Source organism: Cydia amplana, chromosome 1, assembly GCF_948474715.1.
Source record: "Cydia amplana chromosome 1, ilCydAmpl1.1, whole genome shotgun sequence".
Taxonomy (NCBI): Eukaryota; Metazoa; Arthropoda; class Insecta; order Lepidoptera; family Tortricidae; genus Cydia; species Cydia amplana.
In genome coordinates, this window is record NC_086069.1 from 27,196,271 (window position 1) to 27,221,453 (window position 25,183).

Consider the following 25,183-nt stretch of genomic DNA (forward strand, 5'->3'; position numbering starts at 1 on the left):
TCTTGTAGTAGCTATGTTTCATAGAAATCGATCCACCAGTTTGAAGAGTACCCATCAGCTCTTATTAAAAATGATGTAAGTACTTAATGTAATTTTGGCGTCAAATGGATTTTGTTGGCATATACCTACTTAGCGTAGGGGGTTTCTAAAATTTTAAATTTAATAATTATGAACCTTAGAAATTTGACTCAATTATTTTATTGTGACTCAAGTATCAACAAATTGTTTTTCGTCTTTATCACGTAGATAATAATTAGAAAAAGGTGAAGTTTTAGCAAAGAACAAATATTGTATGTATAGCAACGTTACACACTGGGACTAGTTAGGACTAATTTTTGGTATTTCCTCAGTTGTCATTTCAAATAATATCATTCCTAGCAATATTGGTGACAAAAGAGCTGGCAATTATTAAAATAACACCCTTCCTGCCTGTTGTCTGCGTCTATCTTTAATGAATTGATTTTCCTGGAGGTGTACTTTTTACTGAGGTGTATAGAGATAATAAAGAGCATTCTATCTGTATACGAGTATTACGCGAGTATTTTTAACGAAACAAAATATATTTATATTGTAAATAAAATTATATACATATTGGATTTCTTTTGAATCGACACTATTTCCAGTAACTGAAAATATAATTTTGAAACCCATTTAATCGAGAAGGCATTATATAGCGCCACCTATTACATCTAAGACACGTTGAACCTAAAGTTAATTGACTTACGAACCCGCGCGGACATTACCTTGACATTAAAATGATCAATCAAAGAGTATTGCAACAGTATATAAGGCTAGAGAAAACCGTAACAGGCATCATTTGGCAATCATTGCCCAACAGAACCAGGAGCACAGGAAACCATGAGAGCAATCACTGTGGTGTGTCTGGCAGTAGCCGTGGCGGCCGTGGCGGCGCGGGACCCGCGCTACAAGAGGAACGCGGACCTCGAGGAGGCGGCTTCCCACCACTGGGAGAAGGGTGGCGGCGGCGAGCACCACGGCGACCACCACCACGAGCACGGCGGCGGCGGCGAGAAGGGCTACAAGGGCCACCACGAGCACGAACACGGCAAGAAGGGACACTCCCACCACGAGGGCCACAAGGGCCACTACGGCGAACACGGCGGCCACAAGAAGCACCACCACCACGACGACGGCCACTATGATGAGCACCACCACGGAGAAAAGGGAGAAAAAGGACACGGCTTCGAAGAAAAGGGACACTTCCACAAGGGACACTCCACTAAGGGCCATCATGGTGTACACAAAATAGACGAGTTCAAGAAGGACAAGCACTTCCACGACAAGCACGGCGAGTCTGGCTTCGAAGAGGGCTACGGCGGTCACCACCACGAGGGCGGACACGAGAAGGGCGGCCACTTCCACAAGGGACACAAGGAGGGCGGCCACCATGAGCACCACCACGGCAAGAAGGGCCACCACGAGGAGGGAGGACACCACCACGACCACAAGGGACACCACGACGAGGCCGGCCACCACGAGCACTGGAGACACCACGAGGGACACGGCGGCAAGGGCGGACACGAAGACCACAAAGGCTGGGACTGGAAGAAGGGGCACAAATAAGTCACCTGTAATTGTTTAATTGCTCACGCATTTGTTTTTGTTAATGTTTTGTGATACGGAATGAAATAAATTATTTAAACATTTTATATACCTTATTTATGCGAATGTCAATGTGTTGCATTGTTTTTCATTCCTTTTGATAGGTATTTGTTAATATCACCAATGTAATATCTGACCAAATGACATTACTAAATTATTAGGTACATGATAATAATATGTATGTACAAATTTACTTATTAGATAAGTGGTTGACTCGATAGACCGGTGAACCCTTACCACTGGTGATCCCTGGAATGACCCAAAGTAGTCTCCTTAATTCTAAACATTCCTTTTGTTGACTTTATTCGTCACATAATTTTCCAAACAATCACTGAAAGGTTAAAAATCACCGCGATAGAAATCGTATCGGAAATACCACATATTAGTCCAGCATCATTCCCATCACCAAGTCTTTTCCGCCGCAGACTTTTGTTTTTAGAAACAATTCTGCATTGCGCACATTCCCCACTTACATGTGTGACCGGGCAGCAAACAGGCAGCAATAAACCTGCCCTGGCTGCAAACGCAAACTTTTTGCATTACCCTAGTCTACAATTCTTGCAGCCGGGTTGCTAAGTTGCGAATGCGAGCTGAAACCTAAGTAGTTTATTTGTAGAAACTGCTAACAATGTACTTTTTCATTCACGGGATATTTTGGCGAGCTTCATCTACTTTTATTTTAAGTATGTTGGTATTCTCATCAAGTTTATTTGTTTCAATTTATTTACGAAACAAACAGTCGTATACAAATATGTTAATTATAACAGATACCCAATTAGACTTATAGTTCCACTAGCTTTTGCCCGCAACTTCGTCTGCATGGAATTAGTAACAGCATCTAAAGTAAGTATAGCGCTTGGATAATGCTAATAGCAATCGTTCAATTTGCGCATTGCTTACTTCAATTATTAGGCAATTCATTAACTCTTTCAATTCCACCTCCCTTTGCACTCTCTTCAGGGATGATTTCCGACATCAAAACTAGCCTATTTCCTTCTTCGGGACTCAAACTATATCTATGCCAAATTTTAACTAAATCGGTTCAGCGGTATAAGCGTGAAGAGGTAACAGACAGACAGACAGACGGACAGGCAGACAGGCACACTTGCGCATTTATAATATTAGTTTGGATTAAATGTAAACGACTAACATAAAAAGTCGTAACAGTGTCTATTAGGCACTGCGCAATTGCACATAATAAGGAAAAGAAACAAATACATAACTAAATAAAATAGTTAATATCAACCGTTACCATTTAATTATACATATAACTAAATGATAACGGTTATAAATACAAATACACTTATTCTGATAATTTCAGAAGTATTTGATTATAATATACCTACACTACTAACACTGTATATACTAACACTACTCCGGGGTTAAATGTTTCATGATTTGAGTTTTAAACTGAAAAGTATAATCATGTACGTAGTCATAGTACGAAAAAAAAAGCCATTCAGCCATTTATATTTAAAATACAATAAATAAAGTTTGCTTTCTGAGTGAAAACATCCAGCTTGCAGTTCCTAATAGTGTTGGTAGGAACTCGAGTCTATTGAGTCTAACTCGACTCGTTTTTACAAGTTTGCGCTGAAAAAACATCCAAGTCTTTTAAGTTCCGAATTTATTGAGCCTTTTTTAAGCCCTTGGAGGGTCCAAATCTCCATCAACAATTTTGTGTGTTTTATCTAACAATATACCTAAATGTAAATACTAGTATGTAGCAGTAAAGAAAATAAGCGTTACTGCATGGTAGTCAGCTGCAGAGATAACTGACATCCTGCATAGAAATTTGTTTGCAAGAGGATCAAGTATCTCTGCAGCTGTACCTAAACATGAATTTTACATGAAGACAATAAACGGGTCTCTATTGTTTCCCAAATAGTTTTAAGTCATAATGTATTGTTTGCCCGCATTTTCGTTAGTCATTATTTATTGGTTCAAACCTAACCTAACCTAACCCATCTAAAGTGTCATTCAATAGAACTTGCTAACTATGTAAACAAAAGTTACTAGTAAATTGACATTCAGCGTCAATTTTAGTATGGCGGTTTGTTTACATAGTTAGCAAGTTCTATTGAATGACACTTTATAGGATAACCTGACGAAAATCCTGAAAAGTTAACGGTTTCAGTTTTATGACTAATGATAATATGACAAACAATACATTATGACTTAAAACTTTATGGAAAACAAAGGGACCCCACAATAAATACATAAACATTGGGCGACATCTTACACAGATAAACCTAGCCCCAAACTAAGCAAAGCTTGCTATGGGTATGGGTACAATTATTGCATTTTTTTTGTAAAGTCTCTAGAGTGAGACCAAGATAACTTTGCAACGACTTTGATAGCGCAGACGGTGCAAGTGTCATTTATGCGTCATAATTTCATAGAAGTTTATTTTAATTCTTTCTAACAAATTGAAAATAACTTGAATACGGACTTAATTAAGTTTTTTTTTTAGTGAAAACTTCTTTAGCGGTGCTGGGCACTTTTTGAGGTGGGGAAAAAATGATAAACTCGAGACAGCGTAAGGCGATCACCGGGCTCAGCACGGTTCCATTTTTATCGACTATCACTATGTCCGTCACTTTCGCACTTACATACTTGTTAGAACGTGACAGGCATGGTGATAAACGATAAAAGTGCTACTAGGGCAGGTGACCGTAAGGTTTAGATGGCCACTCATTTAGATGGCATTTAAATCAATAAAGAAAAACTCAATGACATCATTCAATAAAGCTACATCTTATTAAATTATACAACGGGACTTAATCGCGTATTACGCGATTAAGTCCCGTTGTATAATTTAATAATGTGTAAAAATCGTGAAAGTTTAAATCAGTGTTAAGCTACATCTTGATGAAATCGCTAATAAAAGTGAACTCTAGTACTGGTGAATAAAACTCAAAATAATATCATGACCAAATATATTTAGATGCGAGGTCTGCAAGGTAACTTTACAATTTCTATTCGAATTTTAAACAATTAACGCTACAGATTTGAATTTCGAATTTTAAACAAGCTCACCAGCAACCAGCGACCAGCAATTTCGGAACTAAAGTTTTTCAATAGAAAGGAGGATGGATCAATTATACATAGTGCTGCAGACATTTTGGACTAGTCATTGAGTTTTCACTTCTGTCGGCACTCCCGGAGTGCAACCCGTTGTTTTTTTATATTATAAATGGGCTTACTTATGGCCACAGACTAGCCGAGGCGAAGACGTGGCCTACGATGGAGCGAGCCTGCCCAGAAGGTGCCTGTCCACCCTTGATTTGAAGGTTGCCGGGTTATATGAGAAATATAGACGCCGGCAAGGTATTCCTTTCCTTGGCAGTGCGCATAAGAAACGAGGAAGCAAAGCGCTTCGTGCGAATTGGTGGAATATCTACCAAGTAAGGATGGAAACCGGCCGTGCGTGTAAAAGTCCGATGGTAGAATGGGGACGGTAGAATAAGCTCGTGTAGCTCTTAAGCATACTCCCCGAAGTGCAACCTGTAGAATACCTGTATATGAGTCTTCCAGCAGACAACTCAATAGACTCAAAAGACTCGAGTCTTAACCAACACTAGCTCCTAAACAAGCAACCCGGCTAGTAATAGCCAGTACCTGCATTCGGGATGCAAATCCGGCTTCATTCAATCTGCGAACGGCCGCTCGCGCTCGGCCCCCGACTTAACAATAACGCTACCAGTCGCTACACTTTGTATATGCCTAGCGTCTGCCCGCGACTTTGTCCGCGTTGAAGTTGTTAAACTACGTCCACCCCCTCAAAGGATAAAATTAGAGATATTCAAACATTCACATATATGCAGGCGTGGTTCACTCCGCGATTTCGTCGCTTTGCTACAGGTAGCTAAAAGTACATCCGTTCCACACCAATTTTGGTGGCTAGCCATAAGCCGCGCGTGGCGCTGTCACCACCTAGCGGCCATATCTGTGCTGATCGTAACAGACGCGTTTTGTTAGAGAGTGAGTCTTCTGTACCTAGTACTATTATTTATTCTTTGATATACAGTGTGTAAATCCAATACGGGCGAATATTTAAACTGTTGTTAGCATAGGACCTAAAAAGTATATTGAGATAGATTTGACTTAGAAATGCAATGAAAATTTTAACTATACAAAATAATTTGGCCCGCAATGTAATACACCACACAAGTTACGGAATACGAGCTTTTTAAAGTAACTGTCAACGCTTGTTGGCAGTTACAATAAAAAGCTCTTATCTCGTAATGTCATGCCATATTATGTTTCTTAATGTTTGCAATACATTGCTGCTCGGTACATGTGAAAAAAAATAGTTACGGGGTCATAATTAAGTGTAACTTAAAAAAACTTCTTAATTCATGATTAGACGGGTAAATTCTATATCTGATTTAATTTATTGCCCGTATTGGACTTACACACTGTATGTAATGGTGTCGTAAAAGTTGATTTAATTTTCGGGCTTTACCCAAAAGGCTTGGGTAATACTAGGTATACCCAGGTAAACTTAAGTTTGTTTTATAAAATTGTTTTCACTTTAAATATATTTTAAGTAACCAAACATACATTTTATATGGCAGTTATAAGCTATTTCTATAAAAAGTCAACGTAGAATAACATTTATTTTAACAAACTATGCTACCATTCGCCTGGCTCCAGAAAAACAACAGAAAAGTTGATCCAGCCTTCACAAAAAACAAGACATTCGCAAATAGGCGATGATCTTTCAATTAATAAGAAAACGACCGGGGCCCGTTTCTCAAAAGCTTGTAACTTGTAATACAAGCGGATGTCACTTTTTGACAGCTTTTGTTAGAAAGGGACTTCCACTTGTATTACAAGTTACAAGCTTTTCAGATACGGGCCCCAGATATAGAAATAAAAATACTTACACTTGCTTCTCTGGACATGCATGCCAGATGTGACCATACCTTTTAAATGAGGATAAATGCTTAAAACTTGAAGCGGATGGCGTAGCAACTGTTTCTGTCTCAATTAATAAGAAACGGGCCCCATAAGTTATTTGACCGCCATGGTCCATGGACGGTGACCACTGAGTTTAGTAACTGAGCGCTTCCGTGTTTCGGGCACGCTGAGCCGCTGATACCGGCTGTCTATGCCGACGCTAAGCTCGAGTGCCCAACGTTATTTATTGCAGTTTTGGATCACACATGAACCAAAACAATTTAATCGGATTATATGGTGTACATTGAATTTTAAATACATCCCGAATTGTTTTATTTAGCGTGAATGGTAATTGCGGTAACAGGCGACAATATTTTTGAAATAATTATACCTACTGCTCAAACAGCGCAAGCCTATGCTTACTTTACTCGTAGGAATACTTACGTATTTATCAAAACATCACCTGTATGATTCTGGTTAAGTAATAACCACTAATAATAAAAAGTTCAGGCGGACTAAAGAAAAACAATTAGGTACTCATTGTAAAATATTGTGTGACGTTACGGAACCCTCGGCTAGGCCGGAGTTTTTTTTAATTAACGGGAACATGTGGTTTAAGTTTATCGAGGCTAACCCATATATATGTAAAATGTTGAATTTCGCTGAATTTTATTTTACTTTTTTACTCCAATCATTTTTCCTCTGAATCTAAAAGCTTTTTAGTGAAAGGTTTAAAAATGTAAACGTTTAAGTTGGATTAATTTTGTATTTTAAATAATATAAATGTTTTACGAGTAGGTAGAGTAAATATAATCTACGAAATGAAAATTGTGCAAACGGAGACATTTAGTGAAATTATATTTTATAAAATAGTTAAAACATAATTTTATATTTACTACTTTTCATTATATGACATCAAAATGCACTATATATATAGACATGTTAAAATTCGCTATTTTATGATAAATTAAAACAGTTATGCTGGGCTATTTAAACTTATTAATAGTGCACTGTACAAACAATTAAACATAAAAATATATATATCACACAATAACTCCGTGGAATGGATGTCGGGATGACCCCTCGAGTCAATTATTTAACGTCACCATAACTACATATATCTACTTATTCGTAGGTTCCTACTTACATTCTTATAAGGTTTAAACACTTAGTTATAACTTATAACAGTTATTTTGGCTGTTGTACTAGTACATAATCTATCGATATAAAATATTAAGAAATACTAAAACTCAAAAATATGGTCTCCAATTATAATGTAAAGTAAATTTATGTAAAATTAAATTTTCACTGTAGTTTGGTACAAATCAAACTTGGAAACATCGTACCTAGAGATGTTGCATGATTTGCATGTTACTGTGTTCTCTTTAACATTCAGTCAGCCACAATCATCCAGTTTTTTCTCCTGAACCAGCAGAGCAGCTGTTATGTTAGACTACTTAAAATACACTTTTTTATTATTATTAACTATTACTGTTTTGGATTCCTACATTTTCAAGTGATGTTCTCTATCGGAAATACTAAATTTAACTAAGAGTTCATTACAGTAACCTTGACTCTACTAAGCGACGCAAACTTTCCTAACCGCTTTGCTATCGGTATAAAAGGACATTGCAACTGATGCAGCTATCACTCAACAAGCTCACTTCAGTTGACTAACCATGAGAGTTAGCGTGGTAGTGTTGATCGGTCTAGCGGCGCTGGCCGCCGTCGCCGCCCGGGACATCCGGGAGAAGCGCGACGCCGACCTCGAGCCCGCCGCCTCCCACCACGGCGGCCACTGGGACAAGGGTGGCGGCCACGAGCACCACGAGCACCACCACCACGACCACGGCCACAAGGACCACAAGGGACACAAGGGCCACCACGAGCACCACCACGGCAAGCACGGCCACCACCACCACGAGGGACACAAGGGCCACCACGGCGAACACGGCGGACACAAGAAGCACCACCATCACGATGAGGGCCACCATCACCACCACCATCACGGAGAAAAGGGCGACCACGGCCACGGCCACGAGGAGCACGGCCACTGGCATAAGGGCCACGACACCAAGGGACACCACGGCATCGAGAAACACGACGAGTTCAAGAAGGACAAGCACTTCCACGACCACCACGGCGAGAAGGGCCACCACGAGCACCACGGCGGTCATCACCACGAGGGCGGGCACAAGAAGGGCGGCCACTTCCACAAGGGACACAAGCACGGCGGACACCACGAGCACCACCACGGCAAGAAGGGACACCATGAGCACGGCGGTCACCACCACCACCACAAGGGCCACCACGGCGAACACGGCCACCACGAGCATCACCATGGTCATCATGACCATGGCAAGAAGGGCGGCCACGAGCACCACAAGCACTGGCACCACAAGGGACACTAAGCCATCCTCGCTAATGCCAAAACTGTTGTTATTTGTTGATTTTTTTCTAACGACTGTAAATATTTGTTATGTTTATACGAAGATGAAATATAAAAGTTTTTTATACGTTTACCTATTATTGCTACCTTCCTCAAATATAAATGAACCAATGTCAAAATAATTAAAATCCCAAAACAGGCATTCAATTAATAAGGCTTTCAATTTTGTACTATTTACCGACACGGTTCACGTCCGATAACAATGGTTATTAATTATTTATAGAATACATAAGTAGTTAGGTAATAGGCAAAAATATAAAACGCAATTACACTTTTTACGACAACACTCCCAAAATAAGTAACAAATACCCATCACTTGTGTGGATTTAAGAACCTTAACTAACTCGGACAACGTTTTCTTACAACCATTTAAGTGTTCCATGAGTACATGAGACATAATAGTAATAAAAAATCGGTTTATTCTCACGGACAAATTTAGAGGAACGCAAAAGAAAAGGTTTGATTACTGGATTACAGCTGAGCAACTAAAGTAATTACAAAATTAGTAATTAAACTTTTTTTGCGTCCCTTTAAATTTGTTTATGAGTGTATAAGTAAGTACATATATTATCCACAGTCTTCACGACACGACTGACTATATAAATGTGCAAATCAGAAACAAGCCTCGTTATCACTTCTGCCCGAATCAGGTAAACCTAGCTAAAAGAGCCCTAAAGCCTAAAAAGCTAAGCTAAGCCTAGGTAAGCCGTTGTCGTCTAAACAGTTTAAAATATGTCTCATGAAAGTTTAATATCGATTAAGTCTGTATCAATTAATCAACCCCTGATAATTATCACAAACCCCCTTTATCGTATTAGAAACAACCTTTTTATGTAATCGCTCATAATCTAGAATTAAATAAAGCCCTGTAAAAGGCTCTGGTTTATTCTACTAATGGATAACGGTTTTTCTTTTGTGAAAATAACAATATGTTATCTACTCGTACGTATTACATATTTAACAAGACATTAGTAGGTATGTATGTAATATGTAATAATATGTAAACTTAAATATGTAAAAATTATGTGATGTTATATTACTGACTAGCGACCCGCCCCGGCTTCGCACGGGTTAACAAATTAATCATAATCCTTCCTCTTGAATCACTCTATCTATTAAAATAAACCGCATCAAAATCCGTTGCGTAGTTTTAAAGATCTAAGCATACAGATAGACAGACAGACAGACAGACAGCGGGAAGCAACTTTGTTTTATACTATGTAGTGATAAGAACTCGATAATAAAATCACATAGCAGCAGTGATAAATACAGAACAGTTAACTTTGACATGTTTATGTTATTTCTACTCATGATCACGAGCTCTATCGGTCCTAAGTAATAGGAGCAAAATGTGTCTCTAGATTTTTATTTCCATTCCGTTGCCATTTTTCATAGACTTTTATAGAAAGATCGAAAAATGTATGAACATGTTCGGACACTTTTTGTCTCTTATTAGGTTTAACCGAGCTTGTGATTCTGAGTAAAAATAAAATAAAACTACCTACCAAATTTGGATAACAAAATTGTGTATGTACTAGGTACAACTTGAAATTAAATGCCTATATGAGCCTAAATAAGTAAGGCCCTTTTTGTGCAAGTTATTTTCGATACAAGTGCGAAAAAGAGGAAATTACCTATTCGCACGTGTATCGAACAACGTTTTACAGTACATATGACCCTTTAAACTTTTGACATGCACACGAAAAGTGCTATTTTACGCACTAGTGCGGAAAAGTAGCCCCATATGTACTGTAAACATAATTATGTACACCAACAAGTAGAATGGCCCCGCTAAACTCGGTTCAATGTATACTTATTCTATAAACAGGATGGTTATAAAAAAACATTAACAGTTAAACATCGGCTTTTGGTGCGTAAGTGCCGGCAAGGGCCCTCGAGCTCGCGTGGCGAAGGGCACTAAATTAAATTAAAAACACGCCCCGGCGAAACTAAACTGCCTATTATTACTTAGTCAGCTTACTTATGAATTATGCCTGATTTTTAATGAAATTCTTGCGTTATTTTTATTTATGCTAGACCGATATTGGAATATTGGGAGTGTAGCTGCCATAGTACCTATCTTTAAATGTAAATGTATCGATATGCTCATACATAATACAATTAACTACATATTAACCTATTATCATCCAGATAAATACTTACTCTTACATTCTTATTCAATATTCTATTTAGGGATGGACCAAATATTCAGTAATTATTCGGTACCGTAAAATGGGGTGAGTAGGGGCAAAACTGACATTCAAACCTCGATAACATTTTATTTTTACATATGCAAACTGAATGGTATATACATATAATAAGTGTTTCGGACGTTTGTATTTTAGTTTTTATTTTATTTTGGGTAGTTCCATTTCATAACTTTGACGATAAACAGGAAACCACCTCACCCTGTAGTCCCTCGTAATTGGGGTGAGATGGGATTTCATACAAAGGTGATTTTGGAAGATTGTTGGATCGATTTTTTTTATTATGAGTATTACTATAGCTCCATTTAAAATTGGAATACATTATTTTTGTAACAGTAGCCTTAAAAGCCCATCTCACCCCCCTTTCATCCCTTCTCTCCCCGCGGACCCTACTCACCCCATTTTACGGTATACAGCATATTCGGCAAGGTTTTCTGTGTTCAAATTCGGCCGAATTCGGTTACTGGTTGCGACTTGCGACACTGTAAAATTTAAGCTCTTCCAGAACTTTTCAAGTTACTCTGTCTTCCCGTTGTCATTAAAACGCACGATAAGACATGTTAAATTTGTTTTGATTAGGTACCTACTAAGGTTCAAAACTTGTTTGCGAGTCCCTTGCCTTTTGACCTGTTAATTTTATGGGACTTTCTTAAGAAGTGGTTAATTTTATTTAAGAATGTTATAGATGAACCTAATAGTTCGGCCGAATATTCGGTTCGATAAGATTTGAACCGGACATTCGGCTTCGTATTCGGCAAATTCCATATCTCTAACGGAAACGTCGGGAAGTATTCTAAATTCATTATAAGTGATATAATCCGTTTAAGTCATTTTGTTTCATGATAACAATCGCGGTAAGCGAAGATAATATTTTCCATATCTCTAGTTCTATTACATTTTATTTATCCTTATCGTTTTGGTACCTACTTCCAATTTGGTTCGTACATATGTAATTAATAAGGGAGCCCCGAAGACCGATGCTAAATCATATAAGGCGAGCCCACAACTATTTGTGATACTTTTGATTCGGATTAAAAATAATATGTTATCTTCGAACTAGCGCCATATGGAGGTACCTACATTACACGATTACATAGATTTCCTTTGCTGAATCGAATGTAAAACACCACAAAATCGACCTGGGTACTTCGCCTTAAACAAAACCAAGATTGAATGCGAACAATCCATTAAACCGTTTAAAGAAGCCAGTGGTATCAATAGCCCCGTAAGTCGGGCTTTTGCGCGTAGAGACTTCGAGAGATAGCCGACGGCAACTTACATGGCTTATACTCGAGCAGGCCAACTCTGATTTAACAATTTCTTAAGGTTTGGACCTTCTTTTGATACGACCTTGGTGATCTCACACGCTATCCCGCTTGCAGTTATGTGCACGTATATCTATGCATCAATAACAAATTGGATTCAGAATCGGCCTCCAGTTTTCGAACGAAATTAAGCTTCGATAACAACCTTTAAGCAGTTAGGCTAAACTGAGTGTACTTCTTTAAGTATCCGGCGATAAATATAGCACATCGGTCTTAGAAAAGAGACTTGGTTAGATAATACCCTACGCTGTACAAAACAGTCTGCCGATTTTTGCGGGGGAGGGGAACGTCAAATGTATGCGTAACGTAAAAATAGCCATGTCAGATAAACGTCAGTCCATACATTGTGTATGACCGTTGGCCGCCTATTTTCGACAGAGGGGAAAGCCTGTTAATGGCTACTCCGTTTAGTTGTATCCTCCAAGACTTGACATAATCTCATAGGTACATTTTACGCTTACGTAATTTTTAGGGTTCCGTACCCAAAGAGTAAAAACGGGACCCTATTACTAAGACTCCGCTGTTCGTCCGTCCGTCCGTCCGTCCGTCCGTCTGTCACCAGGCTGTATCTCACGAACCGTGATAGCTAGACAGTTGAAATTTTCACAGATGATATATTTATGTTGCCGCTATAACAACAAATACTAAAAACAGAATAAAATAAAGATTTAAGTGGGGCTCCTATTACAACAAACGTGATTTTTGACCGAAGTTAAGCAACGTCGGGCGGGGTCAGTACTTGGATGGGTGACCGTTTTTTTGCTTGTTTTTTTTTTTGCTTGTTTTGCTCTATTTTTTGTTGATGGTGCGGAACCCTCCGTACGCGAGTCCGACTCGCACTTGGCCGATTTTTTTTATTAATTTTTTTATTAGCCTATTAGTGTGTCCCACGTAATTAGTCAGCTTAAATGTTTTCAGGCGTTTTGCTTGTATAAACAAACTACTCGATTCAAACACATGCACGAACTCATTTGTCAAATAAGAACATAACATAAAGTACCTACATAGATACTACCGGCCGTATGTCGCCTTGCAGCGTAGCAATCACAGATGTAAAAATCTATAATAAATATAGGTAATAATAATTATTATACATATTGTAAAAATCCTAACCCGAATAGGAAAATTAATAAAGGAATATATATGTATATTATATAGAGGCGTTTGATCAAATAAAGCAATGAGTAAATAATTAAATATCTGTACATTTTTGGCTCCTCTCATATGCGTACAGGCAGAAGCATGATAAATGATTCGTAGATACACTCGCGTGACGGCAAATATGTACACTTCACGTTGTTGCCAATTACACGTAAAATGAGAAATCTTGTTTCAGTGACATACCTACTGTTACTACAATGTATCCTAAAAATCCATAAACATCCATATCTAGGTACATTATTAATACACAATTTAAAAAAGATTTCCGTTCTTGTTAATTGTTACAATTTACAAAGCTTTCATGAAAGCCCTAGGGCGTCAGTCTAACGAAAAATTTAAAAGATAATTACCACAAATCTTGTGAGAAGACATGATTAGGGTTTGCACGACGGATCCGAAATGTATGGGAATATCCGCGGATCCGGATCCAGATCCGGATAATTGCATACATTTCGGATCCGGATTGCAAACCTAGACATGAAAATACGAAAATATTTATAATTTTATCCTTAAAAATGTATTCATACACCTTTTTTCAGCCGGATTAGAGTTTCTAACTTCCGAATAACAGTTTCAATAGTAACAACTGCCTTTATATATTCCCGCCCGTAGACACGAATGTCGCTACAGTGGAGACAATGCCGCGGCACGCCCTGCGGCGCAACACAATACATCGGGGTGTTCGAGCCCCGAAGTGAGCAAATGTGTAAAAAATAATGCAACCGACCCTTAACCTCCCGAGGGCGATACGAGCGCATACACGTCTACGACATCGATATGCTAGAAATGCATGTGTAGCAATGTTACATTTGTATTTTTCATGTTTTAGGTACTTTTTGTTATTGCTAAGAACAATGGTGAATCCAGAATTTGATTTCACGTGCATGTTTTATATCCGTATACCTCTCATACTCGTAATCTTATGGCGACTCGTAATCATAGGCGTAATTAGAGCAACAGAGAAAGATGTCCACAATTTGAGAACTTCGGTGTGGGCGGTTATGTTATAGCCCCAGATATTTAGCCGCGAAAGGGCGCAGTTCCAACTCAAACAAAATTACTTGCACTCGATGCTTCCTAACAGGTCAGTTACTGCTGTCGCCTACCGAGTGTACAACTCGGGTGCATTAAGTAGGCTGACTGCTATATTTATTAGCCACTACATAGTAATTGGCCACTCTTAACAATTTAGGAGTGGTCAATTACTATTGCCAATAACTATAGCTGTCACCTAGCGTTTTACGGCGGTTTCTTTTTAATAATGTGCCGTCGGAAAGCTTCTAATTGCAAAATTTCCAGATGTAATCATTTCGGTAACTTCTCATAATTTGGCGAACGAAATTTTCGATAGTCAAATATTTCTTTATTTCTTGTGATTTCTTTATGATTTTTTCCCAATTTTTAAGAAACCACCCGCAGCCTGCAGATTTGTACTCTCGTTACAAACGTTAACAAGTTTAGTTAACGTCTACATCGCACTTTTAAGATGAGCATGCAATGCAACACGGCTCAGGCTTCCTGCAGGGATACGTGCGTAAACAACTAAACACACCGGTTGTATAATATGGAATTGTATGTGAGATCACACATCGCTTGCGCTGCGTATCCGTAACTGCAGGCGTAACGCTGCCTTTCCACGCGGAGATGAGAGGAGACGTGCGTGAATCAACCAATAGCATTGATTGTAAAAGGTGACCTTAAATCCAGTTTTAATTGATAATACCAAATATATTGTTGTCACGAGTCTCGAGGTCTTATAATACTGGTTTGCTGCGATGCGCTCGGTATGCTATGCGATTAACAGCCTTTATTGAAGCGGAACTTCATGCTGATATTCATAACAGCATTATTGATTATTTAATAATAACTAGAAATTGCCCGGCTTTCCTGGAAGGAAACTTGTGTATCCTGTTTAATTCATAGACTCCATAGCCTGTTATTGAACAACATATTATTCCGATAAAGCATATTTAATTATAAAATAAGTAATCATCTATAAGCACTTACCTAATTCTTTAAAATATTATCTGTAACCTAGTAGGTAAGTATATAGGTACTTGTTCTACATAGTTCTGTAATAACCTTCCCTGGGTTCATAGTATGCCAAATACCTAAATAATATAGGTACACGTACTCGTATAGTTAAAAGTTCTTGTTTAAAGAAGAGAGACTATTCTTATTTAAATAAAATCAATCTATCTTGTCAATAAACTGTTAGGGCATTTGCTTGACCTTGACAATAATGTGAGTGCAATCACCGGAACCCGGCTGCAATTCGTTGCCCAACAGCGGCACCGAGAAAACACGCCACAATGTCTATAAAACGTGGACGCGGTAACCCCGTGACAACAGAGCGCAACCGAGCCGCAACCATGCAGGCGATCCCCGTTCTGGTGTGTCTGGTGGCCCTCGTGGCCCTCACCGGCGGCCGCGACCTGCGCGAGAAGCGCGCCGCCGACCTCGAGCCCGCCGCCTCCCACCACCACCACGAGAAGGGTGGCGGACACGAGCACCACGCGCACCACCACCACGACCACGGCGGCAAGGGACACAAGGGCCACAAGGGCCACCACCATCACGAGCACGGCAAAAAGGGCCACCACCACCACGAGGGGCACAAGGGACACCACGAGGAGCATGGCGGACACAAGAAACATCACCATCATGATGACGGCCACCATCACGAACACCACCACGGCGAGAAAGGAGAAAAAGGCCACGGCTTCGAAGAGAAAGGCCACTACCACAAGGGACACTCCACCAAGGGACACCACGGCGTCCACAAAGTAGACGAGTTCAAGAAAGACAAACATTTCCACGACAAACACGGAGAATCCGGCTACCATGAGGGTCACGGAGGCCACCACGAGGAACACGGCCACAAGAAGGGCGGCCACCATCACAAGGGACACAAGCACCACGGTCACCACGAGCACCACCACGGCAAGAAGGGACACCACGAGAAGGGAGGACATCACCACGACCATAAGGGACACCATGATGAGGGCGGCCACCACGAGCACCATCACCATCATCATGGTCATGGCAAGAAGGGCGGTCACGAGCACCACAAGCACTGGGGACACAAGAAGGGACACTAAACCAAAGTCATTTAATTTAGGCGTAGATCATTTGTTATTTTTTTTACTACAATACTTATACATTATTTTATAGGTACGTCAATAAATTAATATTGTTGAATTTGTACGAATGCTGTTTTAATTTATAGGTGTTCTCACAGATCATTATAATACTAGTAGGTAGTGTTATCATGTCGAGTACCTATTTTCAAAAAATACATCTGACAATGTTGGATTTTTTCTAATCAAAATCATGAATACTTTTAAATTACGCAAAAAAGTGACACTTTTTGCTTAATTTAAAAGTATTTACATATACATTTATTAACAAGTTCCGAACTTAGGAAGCCTTTGAAAAAATAGTACGAAGCAGCTACAATTTGTTATTTGTCCCGACAAATACCCGTTACCCGTAACTGTCATAATAATAAATTTTAGTTTTAAGTTTGATATTTAGTTTGCACGACTGCCCAAACAAAAAGAGTGTATTGTTTTATAATATGTACACATTTTCCCGCGCGTGTACTCGTACTCACACAAGCCCCGTTCAAATCAAATAATGATCTAAAAATACTTGGATCAAATTACTGTAATTGCGTATTGCGTATGAAAAATGAGGAAAATGCGAGCTGTGCCTGTTCTGTGATAATTTTATTTATAAACTTTCTGATTTTTTTGTCGCTTTCATGACCTATTTGAAAGCCTGGCAATATCTTATTTGGCCCTCGCCATGTTGCAGATTTTCAGTGGTAAGTACTAATTTATTTTACTGACAAGCAGTACCCTTTGACACCAGGGGCCCGTTTTTCAAAAGCTTGTAACTTGTAATACAAGTGGAAGTCCCTTTCCAACAAAAGCTGTCAAAGTGACATCCGCTTGTATTACAAGTTACAAGCTTTTGAGAAACGGGCCCCAGACGTTTGAGGTTAGTCGTTAGATGAAACCAATAGACAAAGAGAAAACGCCGAAAACAGCGAAGGTTTAGTATTATTTAGGGTTCCGTTTGGCATCCTTCATCCTTGGATTCATAGGAGTACCCTATGGGTAGAAATAACAAAATTTATAATATCAAAATTATGTATTAAAAGATAAGAAAATGAATTTAAAGTAGTATTACAAACTCGCCATATTACAAAACGAATTTAGCAAGGAACTCCAAAAAAGAACCGTCACCGGAACTGATTTGTACAACGGGACCCAAAAACAAACCTTAAATCCACCAACCATAGATTTTTATCTCACAAACTTTTAACTAACCTTTTTAAGCCGACTAGCCGACTGCAGCGGGATGGGTAATTTGTTAAATTAAATTCGTACAGTCCTGTTTTACGACTTTTACGCTGTGGGGAAGTGTCGCTTCATCTTTCTACGTAGATTTTTTAAGTACTTATAACAATATTTCTTTAGAAGTCGTAGTAGTAATAACTTAAAGCACCTAAGATATTTTTTTTATATGTTTTCGATGTAAAATATGTAACTTTTGGCGTGGTAACTCATGCTAGGCCTAGCTTAGTAGCAAGTAAGTTTATACCTAAACATTTTATTGCATGAGACAAGTAGGTATAGTCAAAGATTTTAATTTCCGATCCATTTTGCACCTTGTCACAGTAACGATAGTATGAGGTCTCTAGCGACTTTCATATTGATTGCCACTGTGACAAGGTACGAAATGGGGTCCGAAATTAGTTTAGTTAGCACTTTGAGTGTACATAGCAGAGATACATCGTGTAGTTATAGGGTTATTCAAAGAAAAATTACGTAAGAGTACCTAATCCTAACCCACTCCTAACGTCCCATTTGAAAGTTCTTGTAACGCGTTCATTACATACATTTTGGTGCCGTGACCACGAAAGTTATTTGTAACACACTTTTACTAATTTGAATTGAAACTAACTAGTATGCGTAAACAAAATGACACTATAATCATTTTGAAACCATTGAGTTGATCTAGTGATGGTACCAGGAGGTGGGTCTTATCTGATTCGTTTAAGGAATTGAAAATTTTGGGGGCATAAATTACAATTTTATCTACAGATAATAATTGAAGTTTTTATATGGTGCCTACTGCTTTGAATACAGGCATCGGCATGAGCCAACAATGCACATTTTTCGTAAACAACTGTGCAGTATTTACTTGTTCGTCTATACGGCTTATTGGTCCTGACGACGCACTCGGTGTATGGTGGCAATAATGTGCGATTCACAACAAACGGCTGACGGCAGAGCACGTCTTTAGAGTCATAGGAATTTGAACTTTATTTACCAATAGTTACGTTCCATATTAAAATACCAGTTAAAACGTTCGAGGGCAGTGCGCTTCGGCGCTCCCATTTAAAAATCGATTGTAAATACTGTATGGTAGGTTCAAATTTCTTAGACTCTAATAAGACAGCCGGCTTCAGCCTAGGAATCGTACCTAACAGTCCTGATATCGTGTAGCTCTTGGCTTGAAAACCCCCTGTTACGTACTAACAGCAATATTCTTAACTCACTAAAGTCGATCACTAATCTGTGAACCTTATATCTTCGGAACAAGGTTTGAAATAAGTTAACAGCGTGAACGAGGGTACGTGAACACGCACATGCTCGCTCACCACATACCGTCTTTCATACAAAAGCAGGCGAGTTACGAGCTAGCTTATAATGCTTCAATATATTTCTAAGTAAGTCTTAGGCAACCTTAACACGTACCTATTTCCGTTTAGGTCCTTACAAACGTAAAGGGCCGGTCAATATTACTTAATATTTTCTTTAGGTTGGAAAATCACGTTTGAGGTATTTGTGTAGCCATTGTACTAATGTTAACACTTAAAATGGCTTACGCTATTTAAATACACTTCATGCGATCAATTAATATGTATTGTACTTGCTATTTAGCAATGAAACCTAAGTATTTAATATATTTATTTATGAACTTAATTTAGTCATCAAACTTAAGAATCACACAAATATGCAACGTCTACATTAAACTAATTAAAAAAGACAGCAAACTTTTATGAAAAAAACTAATTCTTGAAAAAAGGCATCTATCAATTCATTCATTCTGGTGGTAGCCACTTAGGACTAAAATCGATACCTAAACCACTCGTTTCACACCAAAACTTTTTACAGAACTTTTATTTCGTTTTGGTGACACATTTAGCACTTAGTTTAAGCAAATTTTGCATACACTATGTACTGCAGTCCAGCTCCACTACGGCAAACAATTCAACAACAGTTAGCTCCTGAACATACGAACATAGGGTTGACTCTCATATACAATAAATAAATAAAAAATAAATAAATATTTGCGGACAATCTTACACAGATCGACCTAGCCCAAAACTAATAAGCACAGTTTGTAATATGGGTACTAGGCGACGATATACATAATTACATACTTATACATATTACAAAATTCTTAATCTAGGGTATAAAAGTACAGATTAACTAATATTAAATGTATAGGCCTACCACTTAACTCAGGTGGCTGATAAATACAGAAGGAAGGCGTAATGGTTTTATAATACATACATAAAAACAGTTAAAGCCTTCAACCAAACCTTAATTAACCGTAATAACTATATTTCACCCAAAATAGTTGGCAACCCTAGTAGCTGTAAAATTAAACCGACTTTTATTCTGCAGCTTTCTTGTTCTTCCGAAATATGGGCAGCGAAATTAACTGTTAACTAGTGCAATTACACAAACGCCTACTCGTTTTATGTGCGCAATGCTGTTAATTGCTCCAGATAAATCACTTTAGAGACGCGGTATTTTAATGTCGTAGTTTAAAGGGGCCCACTTTTTACCAGTCCGCCGGACGATATACGCCTATACGCCTGTCAGTTGTTCGGAGCTGTCAACTTTTTATTCTAACTGACAGGCCGACATCGTCCGGCGGACTGGTAATCAGTGGGCCCCTTAATACAAGATAAAGATAGATAAAAACAATAAAAAAAGGTACCTACTTATAGTATTTTATACACACTTGTATTTATTTTCACTGAATATAGGTATTTGTACTTAATATTTGTAGGTATGTTATTATGTGCTTCAAATCTTGTAACTTAAAGCTAAGCTAATAATTTTCTTTGCAAATAACTTACTAATCGACCCATTTTCATTGTTATTGAGTGTAAGCATTTACGTTGTTATGGTAATAATTATCACCACACCAATGTTACCAATGTTCCGAATATTATTCCGACAGGCGGAGCAGAAAATTGTGCTTCTAACAAACGGGCTTGCAACGTCTGGCGAAACGTAAAGGAAATGCTAATGTTGGAGGTGTTGTACGAATGACACTGCTATTTGAAGTAGGTACCTATTTATTGATGTGAATATAATAAATAAAGTGTTATTCTATGAAACTTGCTAACTATGTAAACAAACCTCCATATTAAAATTGTCTCAGAATGTAAATTTACTAGTCACTTTTGTTTACCTACATAGTTAGTTCCATTGAATGACACATTAGTGTGTTCAAACCTTGCAATGTAATCTACTATTATTTGCCTAGGAATAAGTATAATAATGGCACCTTTCTGTAGGTACTAAATACAAAATACATTACCTTTATGTGCTTAATTAACTAGGTATTTGGTAATCGTTTTGGAAAAAATAGTTTTGACGAAAAAACGGACTCTGTTTCTTTAGGAGACCACCAGTTAAGCATACAATAGAAATAACATAGGCCACTTCCTTTAAAAATTGTGCAGCCAATGAACGGGTTTGCAAGTTACAACGTCTGGCGACACGTTAAGCAAACGCTTGTGTTGGAGGTGTTGCCGAAAGTATACAAAAGGCACTTTGCTATTTGAAGTACTTTGGTGAATCTTTTGAGAGACACACACACTATAGTTCGTTTTTTTAGCATTAGAAAGAACTTGAAAGAAGGTAAGCGATTTTGACATGTCTTTTAATTGAAAAACACTTTTTAAAAATCAATAACTATTACTTATGAAAGCAGAAGACTATAAAAGATCGTATTAGATTCATAATTGTTACATATTTACCGTAACTTATTTTTTGTTTCCTCGCTTGTTGGCTGGCGGAATTGATTTTAAGTGATGATTATTACAACTATAAATTATTAAATTTGTTAAAAAAAATTATACTCAAGTCGACACTTTAAACTCTCGCGTTTAGTACTCAAATAGGTATTTATTAATTTTAACGGGTCCTCAAGTCGAACCTCGGTAAACTGAAGTAATGGCTGTTTCCTTAAAATTCATGTTACCGAGATCCTACTGTTCATAACGGTGCACCCTTGCGTGCGGCACTTGATCATTCCCTCTACCTCAGAGCTGCCGGCGGAATTTGTCTCGTCTATTCGTAAATTTAACGCGCACACACACACACACGATACGTCGGAAAGGGTCACCACATGAATACATATTTTAAAGGGCCGGACAATTGTCCTGATTAATTTATTATTGCCAACAATCGAATTTACTAAAGTGGGCACACCTGGCTAGTGGCTATCAAAATGGATAAATTTATAAAAATGTTATATGAAGATGATGACAATTCGAGCTAGTCCCACGATAAGCTGGATAACGATAAATAAATAGGGATTCAAATGCATATAAAACAACCGCTACCCCATTAGCACACATAGCATCATACAAATATTAAGAAAGAACAAAAATGTAATATAAAAGAGTATGATCATTTCTGACGTGCAACCGGACGGACTTTTGGACATACTCCATTATCTATTCCGCACTTTTATAGAGTAACTAAGAGTTCCAAATTCAAAATCAAAACCACTGGTCTCAGGATGACAAAGGAGGAGGAATATTTTACCATACTCGTACGACCCGGCAGCCATCACCGGCCGGATCACGAGTGATGGCAGCAGCACCAATAAATCTGCCTCGAGCGTGATGTTACTAAGCCGGTCTTAAAGGAGGAACAGTGCTGACGGGTGATGACCCTGACACCGGGCCCGGCGGCCATCACCGGCCCGATCACGAGTGATGGCGGCATCGCCCATAAATCTGCCTCGAGCGTGATGTTACTTAGCCGGTCTTAAAGGAGGAACAGTGCTGACGGGTGATGACCCTGACACCGGGCCCGGCGGCCATCACCGGCCCGATCACGAGTGATGGCGGCATCGCCCATAAATCTGCCTCGAGCGTGATGTTACTAAGCCGGTCTTAAAGGAGGAACAGTTGTAACGGGTGATGACCCTGACACCGGGCCCGGCGGCCATCACCGGCCCGATCACGAGTGATGTTAAGAGGGGGTCAGTTATATTAAAACATATTTTTTCAATTACTTTGCGCTCTAAAACCGGCATTGCTGACGTAGGCGAGAAAACCGCTAGCCTCAAATGGGACTGCGCAGATCACGTCTACCGCATGCATACGGAGAGGTGGGCTAGCTTAGCCACCAAGTGGATGCCGGTAGAGGGACGTGGACGGGGCAGACCCAAACGGAGATGGCGGGACGACCTGGAGAACTTCCTGAACCGCCGGAGGAAACACCAAATCGGGAGTCGTGGAAATCAAGGGGAGAGGCCTTTGCCCAGCAGTGGGACACTCATATAGGCTAAAAAAAATTTACGAATTAAGCCCAACCAAAAGAGACTCGAAGGAACTGTCATATTGCCCATACGACGCGACAGGTATGTAACTATAGGCAGTGACTCTAAGTAGATAATAATAGTTGTTATACTATGTATTATATGTGGCCGTTAATATCTAATGAATCCATGGGCTCAGTTTAGGCGTCAGCACCCATAAATTAGCTTCGATCGTGTTACTAAGCCTCACACTCGCTCCTAATTAGTTTAAAGTCGGTCGATGCGCGCTTATAGATTTATATTGTGCACTTTACGCTCTAGAGCGCTAATTTCACCGATATTTCCGCAGCGTCAACATTTTCATAAAGTTAATCAGTGTGGAGATTTAACGCTATAAAATGGAGAGCTTTTTTTACCTGACTAAATACGGGAAGGCTGATTTTAGCGGTCTAAATATGGTTAGCACGATAGAAAAAAAAATATGATAACGCCTAATTTTCATTAATTTTCAGTTAATATCGATACCATTTACCATAGCAGTATAATTTGAGTAATAGCTAGTGATATTGGCAAGTGATCTGACGATCACCATTTAATTGAGATTTAAGTATAATTTTTAAGAAAAAAAAACCGACTTCTATGCGGCCCGGTGAAAGATTACTGTAGATGGTGCGCTATGTAGAAAAGGAGGTAAATTTAATTTAATTTTCTAGTAGCATTTCGTTTCTGTAAGGCTCGCAGTTCTAACCTAACCTAACCCACTTTTGTTCGGTTCTGTGAGGATAGCAGTTCAAACCTAACCTAACCCACTTAACGGCGCATGCGGTGCGGTGTACGGGGGTTTGAGCGGGAGGGGTTTGGCCTCATCATACTTTATACCTACATTTTATGGTAGGTAATCATAGTGGTTTATTTAGTTTAGGTATCATAGTGGTTCTCCGGGTCAAGGTACGGGTCTGAGTCCGAGTCCGGGTCCGAGTCCGAGTCCGGGTCCGAGTCCGGGTCTGAGTCCAGGTCCGAGTCCGAGTCCGAGTCCAGGTCCGGGTCCGGGTCCGAACCGAACCGGATCCGGGTACGAGTCCGGATCTGGATCCGAGTCCGGGTCCCAGTCCAAGTTAAAGTCGAAATTCGAAATCACCAAACGTGTACTATGCGTCGTTGAAGAGTTCTGTTCTGATCATCATCAGCAGTTACAGTTCATCAAATGCGACAGTTTTTAATGTTAATGCTTTATTTTATGATGAAAATACAGAAAATTCTATACGTGTGCCTTTAAGATTTGAGAATTTCCCTAGATTTCTCGTGGATCCTGCTGCCACCATGAAGCAAACACAAAGACAGCTGGATATAGACTGAGGGGCTACCGCGAAAACCGAATTTCGCAAATTGCGGCGACCTTTCTCATTTACTCCAATGATGGCGTAATTAGAATGACAGAGGCCAAAAGTTCCCAAAAGGCCAACAACGCTTTATGTGTCACGGCATATCCTGTCAATGTGACTATGCTTTCAAATTATGTTTATATCGGCTCGTTTGCGCCCATAGCAGTAACGCTTCTATAGAGTTCAAATGAATCTAGGACACTTACTAAGCAATTCATTTCCACATTTATCCAACAACGCATCTGTAAAATATGGGACTACTACGGGAATAACATAGAAAATACGTGCTACCGAAACTATCTGTATTAAAGGAATGAACATCGCAAATAGACAAATGTCAACAGAAGACTTATCATAACCTACATGCAGTATGCATACAACACACCCTCACACTTATTTAAGTAGGTATACTGCATCCCAGAATTATAACTACTTAAACATTAATAACAAAACAGTTTTAATCAATTTCTGGCATAGGGAAGTATCTAACGGGTTTTAAGGGCCGACCATAACTACTAGTACCCGCTTGAGCTCTCGGCA

The 25,183-nt window shown here is 39.1% G+C and overlaps 3 protein-coding genes across 3 annotated transcripts; all 3 read left to right on the forward strand.

Annotated features, from left to right (window-relative positions):
* The first annotated feature begins 724 nt into the window (after nt 1–724).
* On the forward strand, nt 725–1,670 carry LOC134654315 (histidine-rich glycoprotein-like). The gene has a single exon (XM_063509781.1). It carries the CDS (start codon nt 859–861, stop codon nt 1,582–1,584), a length of 726 nt encoding a protein of 241 aa, XP_063365851.1. The 5' UTR covers nt 725–858; the 3' UTR covers nt 1,585–1,670.
* Nucleotides 1,671–8,057: 6,387 nt separating this feature from the next.
* Nucleotides 8,058–8,939, forward strand: LOC134650970 (histidine-rich glycoprotein-like). Its single transcript, XM_063505937.1, has one exon. It carries the CDS (start codon nt 8,208–8,210, stop codon nt 8,937–8,939), a length of 732 nt encoding a protein of 243 aa, XP_063362007.1. The 5' UTR covers nt 8,058–8,207.
* A 6,886-nt stretch (nt 8,940–15,825) lies between these two features.
* On the forward strand, nt 15,826–16,834 carry LOC134650964 (histidine-rich glycoprotein-like). Its single transcript, XM_063505924.1, has one exon. The coding sequence runs from the start codon at nt 15,983–15,985 to the stop codon at nt 16,769–16,771; it is 789 nt and encodes a 262-aa protein (XP_063361994.1). The 5' UTR covers nt 15,826–15,982; the 3' UTR covers nt 16,772–16,834.
* Nucleotides 16,835–25,183: the final 8,349 nt, after the last annotated feature.

Excerpts from the sequence above, each read along its gene's own strand:
- LOC134650970 (XM_063505937.1), top strand. The coding sequence starts at position 8,208 with ATGAGAGTTAGCGTGGTAGTGTTGATCGGTCTAGCGGCGCTGGCCGCC.
- LOC134650964 (XM_063505924.1), top strand. The coding sequence starts at position 15,983 with ATGTCTATAAAACGTGGACGCGGTAACCCCGTGACAACAGAGCGCAAC.
- LOC134654315 (XM_063509781.1), top strand. The coding sequence starts at position 859 with ATGAGAGCAATCACTGTGGTGTGTCTGGCAGTAGCCGTGGCGGCCGTG.